This window comes from Mytilus galloprovincialis, chromosome 1, assembly GCF_965363235.1.
Source record: "Mytilus galloprovincialis chromosome 1, xbMytGall1.hap1.1, whole genome shotgun sequence".
Lineage (NCBI taxonomy): Eukaryota > Metazoa > Mollusca > Bivalvia > Mytilida > Mytilidae > Mytilus > Mytilus galloprovincialis.
In genome coordinates, this window is record NC_134838.1 from 37,558,778 (window position 1) to 37,567,528 (window position 8,751).

At 30.6% G+C, this 8,751-nt stretch overlaps 1 protein-coding gene across 2 annotated transcripts in view; it reads left to right on the forward strand.

The window, feature by feature from the left end:
• The window catches only part of LOC143073428 (alpha-aminoadipic semialdehyde synthase, mitochondrial-like), a 39,633-nt gene extending 33,524 nt beyond the window's left edge, over positions 1 to 6,109 (forward strand). For both annotated transcript variants that reach the window (XM_076248977.1, XM_076248984.1), the window contains exons 22-23: positions 9 to 185; positions 1,849 to 6,109. In XM_076248977.1, coding sequence (XP_076105092.1) covers positions 9 to 185; positions 1,849 to 1,964 — 293 coding nt within the window. In that variant the 3' untranslated portion in view covers positions 1,965 to 6,109. The remainder of the gene's footprint in view (positions 1 to 8; positions 186 to 1,848) is intronic.
• The last annotated feature ends 2,642 nt before the right edge of the window (positions 6,110 to 8,751 follow it).

Here is an 8,751-nt window from a genome sequence, read left to right on the forward strand (position 1 = left end):
TTTTCAAGAACCCAATGAGAGAGACATGATATTGATGCATCATAACATTGGTGTGGAGTGGCCCGATGGCACAACACAGAGGAGAACAGTTGGACTGACAGTGTATGGGGATTACCATGGTTACTCAGCCATGGCAAAGACAGTTGGGTATCCAACAGCTATTGGAACAGAGATGATATTAAATGGTAGGTAATACTAGGTGAAATATATGTGCTCAGTGATTTTATCTTACATTTCCAAATGGTGATAACCTTGAAAACTAAGACGTATAGTAATGAAATTAATGTTTGTTATCTCAATAGCATGGAAAAACAGAGAGCCCGAACAATCTGACCTTTAGAACCTTGGAAAATTAGAGGCATAACAAACTGTTCCATAAATGCTCATGAAAAACAATAGAGAAAGAACAATCATTATGTTGAAAAACTAATTAGTGTTTTCATTTTATCATAATCATAAATCTGAGGCTAAAATCATCCACATTTCAGACCAAATGTATAGGTCATTTTTATGGCCCATCTAGGATAGTAGAGGGGCATTATGTTCTCTGGTTTGTGGGTCTGTTCATCTGTAGTACTGTCCACACAATCGTTTGTCCGTCTGTCTGTCCCGCTTCAGGTTAAAGTTTTTGGTAAAGGTAGTTTTTGATGAAGTTGAAGTCCAATCAACTTGAAACTTAGGAAACATGTTCCCTATGATTTGATTGTTCTAATTTAAATGCCAAATTAGAGATTTTATCCCATTGTCACGGTCCACTGAACATAGAAAATAAAAGTGCAGATGGGGCATCCATGTACCGGGGACACATTCTTGTTTTCTTACAATTCCAAATGGTGATAACCTTGAAAACTAAGAAGTATGGTAATGAAATTATTGTTTATTTTCTAAATAGCATGGAAATCCAGAGAGCCCTAATAATCTGACCCATAAAACCTTGAAAAACCAGAGGCAGAACAAATTGTTCCATAAAAGCTTGTGAAAAACAGCAGAGAAAGAACAATCATTATGTTGAAACATAAATTACTGTTTTTATTCTATCAAAATCCTAAATCTGAGGCTAAAATCATCCTCATTTTTATGCCCCCACCTATGATAGTAAAGGGGCATTATGTTTTCTGGTCTGTGCCTCTGTTTGTCTGTGGTACCATATGTCCATTCAGTCGTCCTTCTGTCCCGCTTTAGGTTAAAGTTTTTGGTCAAGGTAGTTTTTGATGAAGATGATGTCTAATCAACTTGAAACTTAGTACTCACGTTCCCTATGATATGATCTTTCTAATTTAAATGCTAAATTATATTTTTTACCCCAATTTCACTGTCCACTGAACATAAAAAATGATAATGTGAGTGGCCCATGAGATTTGACACATTCTTGTTAAATCTAAAGAACTATGGGTTTTTATCATTCGTACCCCAAAATAAAAATACTGTAACATCATTGATTCAATATCCATTGTTTAAGATGATTTTAACCAGTCACAACATTTTGGTGTTCACTTTTGAAATATTCCCCACAATGCATTAGATTTTTGAACAGATAATTGAGGAAGAGAAAATATGTTTTAAGTCTTTAACTGTGGCTTCATTATTATTGGTGGGATATCAATTTTGTTGATTATGTTGGTTTAGGTGAATAACGAATTTCAATTTATTATAGTTTGCATGCATATAAAAAAGAAGATGTGGTATGATTGTCAATGAGATAACTCTCCACAAGAAACCAAATGACACAGAAATTAACAACTATAGGTCACTCAACGAAAACTGAGGCTTAATATTAAGTCTTAAATTAATGTAGATTTATTTTCTCATCACTGAAGTAAATGTAAAATATGAATTATATACTTACAGGTGAAATTCAGAGGAAAGGTGTACAGTTACCTATGTCTAAAGATGTGTATAAGCCAATGTTAGAAAGACTAAAAGCAGAGGGAATCAAAGCAACTGAAAAGATTCACACATTGTAAAGTTTTGGAAGATCTCAAAACTGAAAATATTCACACATTGTAAAGTTTTGGAAGGTCTCAAAACTGAAAAGATTCACACATTGTAAAATTTTGGTAGATCTCACAACTGAAAAGATTCACACATTGTAAAGTTTTGGTAGATCTCAAAATTGAAAAGATTCACCCATTGTAAAGTTTTGAAGAATCTCAATGAAGACATGAAATGAATCAAATTATGTGCAGTGTTATCAGTTAAATGAAATGAATCAAAATATGTGCAGATTTATCAGTTAATATTATGAGTGAGAGTGATTAAAGAGTGGCTAGAAGATGTAAACAATTGTTGAATAAATTAGATTTTGACATTTTCATAGTATGAAATAGTCCATACAAAGTAAATGTTTTGTTTGTTGAGTGTGTGAGTGAAACTGTTTGAGAAAGAAATTCAATACTAGATACACATTTTGAAAGCTGCATTCAAATTGAAAGTAATGAAAACCAATTAAAAAAATATTCATCTAAACCAAAAAGCATAACCATCATTGAGATACAGTTGCTAAAAAAATTATATTTTAATAGATATGATTTCTCAAAGATATGAAAAGGATAAAAATGTTAATAAGATATTTCTAAATGTTTAGCTATTCAGAAGGTTATTTATGTAGTTGAATTATCTTGTAGCATTCCCAACGTTGTTTTATTTTATTACTTTATAAAAAAGGTATTAAAGAAATTTAAGCTGATTAAAAAAGGAAATATTTGATAGAACATTTATCTATAAAATCATGAAACCAATATATTTTTTATAGCACAAAATTGCGATGTTATAATACTGTTACAACTTTCTACTGTGTTAACTTTGGTCTTTCCTGTGTAATGCAAGATTTTTTAATGCTAGTAAAGTAGATGAATTATGAAATTTTATACATGTTTTGTGTGAAAAAATTGTGTAACCAAAGATTGGAAATGTTTGATTATTTTTGAAAAATAGGGCTTTTTAAATGACTAACCTGTTATGAATCTTTTTTAAATTTTATACTCCTAATATTTTACATATAATCAAGAATTAGTTAAAATTAAAATATATATTTCTGTGATATGGATATTTTTTTAAGTTTTGTCTTTTATCAGGGATGAACTTATATCCAGGGTAACATTACTATTATATTATTGTTATCTCTCTAGTGTTTTACTTTTTCTTTTTCTTTATTAACATATCAAATTATATGTATATGTATGAAAAGGTTTATTGATGAAATATTTAAAAAAAAAAACAGTGAAGTCTTGTTAATTTGGAAAGTGACAATTCATTATTTTTTTAATTTGGCATACTATGGTTTACTCTTTACATGATGAGTTTGCAGACACTTTATGAAATATATACATAATATTTAGTTCCACAATGACAAAACTCCTTATTTTATTTAGATTTTTTATTAAGTTTTTCATTCTTGAGTTTTAGCAAGTCTCTCAATGATCTCATTGATAAGTTAGGTTTGTTTTATTCGATTGTTATAGACCTTATAAACAAAGTTAGGTTTTATAAAATCTTTTAGTTTTGATAACTTTTTATTAATTCTAATAGATTTATTTGACTTCAGTTGTTAAAAATTTGACAGTTTTTAGCATGTCTGATGGATGTCATCTATCTCAGGTTTGAGGGATTGTATCTTGGTAAAATTTGACATATTTTTTTTATCATCAACCTAAGCTTCATTTTTGTTTATATACACTTTTTAATAATCTCTGGAGCCTTATTCTGACTTTGTCAATATATTAAGACATTGTTATGTGTGTTTTACATAAAGTGTAGTTTTTTCTTTCTTTAATTATTGATGTTTTTAGGAGTCATACAATCAAAAAAAGCTACCTCCTTTACAAAATTCAAAATATTTTCAACAGATTTGTTGTTTTGGATTGGTGCTTAATAGATCAAAATAGTGAAAACAGGTGTATTTTGCAAGTGTCTATTGACCTCAAAAATCTGTTCAGCCAAAAAAGAATTATTTTAGACATGCTATAAAACTTTTTTTGTATCTTAATTTGAATTTGTGAACATTTTTTACTTTTTTGATTAGATGTGCCTCAATAACTTTATAAGTATATTTCTAGATTTTATTTCCCTCAAAATAAAAAAAGCTTTTTAATGAGCACCAATTTCAAAAATGAAAGAAACATAAAGTTTTTTGTTTATGCATGAATCTCATTTTATAGAATTTAGTCATTTTTGTTATTTTTTCCTAAACTTTTTAAAATGCTTATACTGTTTTACTCAAGAGTTGACTCTACAGTTTGCTAGATAAAATGTGTTGTTTGATGGTTGTTAAAAATTTGGATTGTTAAAGAAATACATTTGAACTTTGTCTTATTGTTCTTTCTTTTTCCCAGAGATGTACATTTTATATTTTGTACCTTTGAGTCATATCACATTTCTTGTATTATATATACAGATGTAAAGCTTTATAAAGACATGAAATGTCTGTTATTATTGCATGTAAATATACAGCTTTAAAAATTCCTTATATTTAAAAATGGACAATTTATCTGAATATACAGAAAATTATTAAGCACATAATCACTTTATTTGTCTCAGAACATGACAGTTTGATTTATTTTTTAGCAGAGTTGTGATAATTTTATACTATGCATTAGATGGTAGGTTTCCCTTAGAAATAAATACATATAAATGATACTAATATTTTCAGGGGTGGATCAAGTCAGTTTAAAAAGGAAGTGTATCCAACCAAGAATAAAGGGAGAGGGGTTCCAACAATATGTCCCATTCAAATGCATTGGTCATCAAAAAAAGGACCTGTTCCAACCCACAGAACCCCCACCATGGATCCACCACAGATTTTTTGGTATCAACTTTAATGCAGAAATTAAAAAGTACAAGTATTCAGATTTTGGGGTTTTCAGACATGCATGTGTCTGTTTTATTTTCTGAACAAAGATATCAACCAGCTGCAAGTTCGTCATGCAGTTATAATGCAGTCTTGATATGGTGTTAGTCTTCATGTAAATTTACTACAGAAGTTACCACTATTGTTTTATATTCTACAGATAACTTAACCATGTTAAGGTGGTACCCAACACTTTAACTAAAATTAATTTGGCTTGTTTAATTTTTTTGAAATTTTGACAAAGTATTTACTTTGACCCTTTGACTAAAATATAAAAACTTTAAAAAATTTGAACCAACCGTTTTATCAGAAAAATTACACTGGTTATATAGCAGATTGACAAACACTCATTTTGATCATGGAGAAGCTTAATATTCCCTGAACAACACAATGTAATTAAAACGTTTAGCTGACTTTACAGAGTTATCTCCCTGTAGTGTTAGGTACCACCTCGAGTATGAGTAGACCATAGAAAAATGGTCAAAGAGGTTAATGTTATTCAGAAGTCACATACGAATAAATGATATTACAAAACTTATTGTCACAACTCGACTATTGTACCTTTTTTTTTATTTTTAGTTTATTAAAGTGAAATGATCTTACTCCATTTATAGCAGCAATAGTCTGACCACAATTATTCTTTTTGAATTTTGTTTTTTTACAATGAAAGTGTGATAGATTGTAGTTACTTGTTTGAATACTCTATATTCCACTGTTTTGTTAAGCACATATGTGATAGACCACTTGTTAATTAACACAATTCAAAAGCTGGTTTTAAATGTTTGGTATGCAAATTTGAAATAAAGAGTTGTTTAATGAATATCAAAATTTAACCTGCCTACATGGTATAAAGATATATATCTGTATGTCATCGCACAATTTTGTTTCATTCATATTCTGTGAACCAATGAAGGTGTTTTTTGCGACCTTGACTACAGGTACCCATGAGGTTTTGTGAAAGAAATTGTTAGTTGAGCTTAATTTGCAAATTTTGTGTCAGAATATGAACCAGTATGCATCTGGATCCCTGTTGGGACGGTTTACTAAGGAATTTAAACCTTTTTATTTTTGTACTGAAAACAGATGCAAGTCCATCAAAAGAGCAAAGCATAAACAGTGCTACAAAAATGTTAACCTAGAGGAGAAATAATGGCTCTGAATACATTTAAACTGGCTTTTGAAATGCGCAATGTTTTATCATGTTAATTTGATCGCTGTGTGTAGACATTAAGGATTTGTTTTACATTAAAATGTTTGATTATATCATGTGTGTTATTTATAACTTGTGTAAAAATGTTATGAAAATAGCAATGTAAAGTATAATAATGTATCTCAAGATAAGAGCCAGTGCCTTGGGTTGATTTATTGGCTAACACTTCTTTCAGCACTATTGACTATTTTGTTATGGTCAGTTTTATTGGGTAAAGATTGCATGAAATGTAATCAAAACCCTATGTTAGTAACCTTTTTGATACACGAAATATAGTGCATTGATCATAAAATTCTATAATCCATTCCATGAACATTTACAGATATTTATCAATGTAAATATATCCTCAGATATTCAAGTAACAAAATAATGTAACACATGTCAAGAAAATTACATAACTTTTGCAAGGTGCCAAAATCGTATCTGTTCTAAAAATATAAATGATGTCAGTTAAAGTCATCTTTAAAAATTGGAGTTATCTCCCATTGTCCAGAATGCTTTATTGACAATGCAATATTAATTTTACTTCCCACTGATCAATTTACGCAATCTTTACCCTTCAGTGCTTACAGACACTTTGATTGGTCGGAGAAGCCGAAGTTATAAGAGAGTAGGACCTTTAGGTTGGAATTTTTGCTTGTTGCTTGTACAATTAAACTAAAATCAATGACCCAAATTTCCTTATTTTTGATAAGGTTCTTTATTGTAGCATTAATGAACCGGGTTCAAAAAGTATGTCACATCAAGAAAGGAAAGCCCAGATGAAAAATCTGAAATGGTTTTCTTTTAGTTTAGGTGCAAAACTGCCATGCTTATCAACATAAACTAGAGGCAAAATTTCCGTAAAAAAATACCAATTGGGGGGGGGGGGGGGGGGGGGGGGGGGGGCAGAAACCCAACAACCAGTTGTCCAATTCATCTGAAAATTTCAGGGCAGATAGATATTGACTTGATAAACTATTTTACACCTTGAAAGATTTGCTCGTAATGCTTTGCTTTCAGAGTTACAAGCCAAAATCTACATTTTACCCCTATGTTCTATTTTTAGCCCTGGTGGCCATCTTGGTTGGTTGGCTGGCAACGCACATATTTTTTTAACTAGATACCATAATAATGATTGTGGCTAAGTTTGGCTAAGTAGTTTCAGAGTAGAAGATTTTTGTAGAAGTTAACAAAATTTACGAAAAATTGGTAAAAAATGACTATAAAGGGCAATAACTCCTTAAGGGGTCAACTGACCATTTTGGTTTTGTTGACTTATTTGTAGATCTTACTTTGCTGAACATTATTGCTGTTTACAGTTGATCTCTATCTATAATAATATTCATGATAATAACATAAAACGGCAAAATTTCCTTAAAATTACCAATTCAGAGGCAGCAACCCAACAACTGGTTGTCCAATTCATCTGAAAATTTCAGGACAGATAGATCTTGACTTGATAAACAATTTTACCCCATGTCAGATTTGCTCTAAATGCTTTTGTTTCAGAGTTATAAGCCGAAATATACATTTTATCCCTATGTTCTATTTTTAGCCATGGCAGCCATCTTGGTTGGTTGGCTTGGTCATCGGACACATTTTTAAAACTAGATACCCCAATGATGAGTATGGCCAAGTATGGTTAAATTTGGCTTAGTAGTTTCAGAGGAGAAGATTTTTGTAAAAGTTAATGACGAAGACGGACGCCAAGTGATGAGAAAAGCTCACTTGGCTCTTTGGGCCAGGTGAGCTAAAAAATAAGTGATGCATGAAATGCAGCTGCCAAATTACTAAAAAAAAAATAAGTTTCTCAAGACAACAAATTAGTTGTCAAATTGACAGGTAATTGTGTTTTCTCTGTTTCAAAACGGTTTTCAGGCTTGTTTGAGTCATCATGTTCTGTGCATTATTTTTTTGCCATGGCTTTGTCAGTTCTTTTCAACTGAGTTTGATTCTACCAAAAGTGAAAATCATTTATATTGCACTTAACCTATATCTTGTCATCTGTTCCAACATATTAAAATTTGAATGCATTGATTGAACATTTCATTAGAAAGGACACAGCAAAGTCTTAAAGGGGCACTTGCTGTCAACTTCATGTTAAAAACGCACAATGCATGCTAAGGGGTTAAATTGAAGTTCACATGAATACGGATTTTATGAGGTCAGGGAATAATTCATCAATGATTCTTAGCTTATTTGACAAAATTAATCCATACTGGCTGCTAAAAGCGATATATTATTTCACTTTCATTAATGATTGAACCAAAAAAAAACATATTTTATATTTTTTATATATCTAGCTAGTGCCCCTTAAGATACCATATACATATATACCAGGGACCATAACTCCAACGATAAAAGTGAAAATCAACACCTTTGAGATGGAGCTCCATTTTGTCATCTGTAAAGACATTAAAATTTGAAAACATTAATTTAAATGAAACAGCAATGTCTTAGAGTTCCATTTGCCAATTTTTCAAGGACACAACTCCTGAAGGTAGAAGTCCCAACCATCAACATCAAAACTGAACTTGATTTGACAAAGTCTAAAGTCTGTAATTTCTGCCAAGGTTAAATCAAACTGTAACTCATCATAGAAGACTTGCATACTAAAAATCATTTTAATTTGTGAAGACGTTTAGAAAAAAGTCTGTAAAACTTCATTGTAAAATGATAGATGTGGGTAAAACTAAATTGCCACTATCCTTTT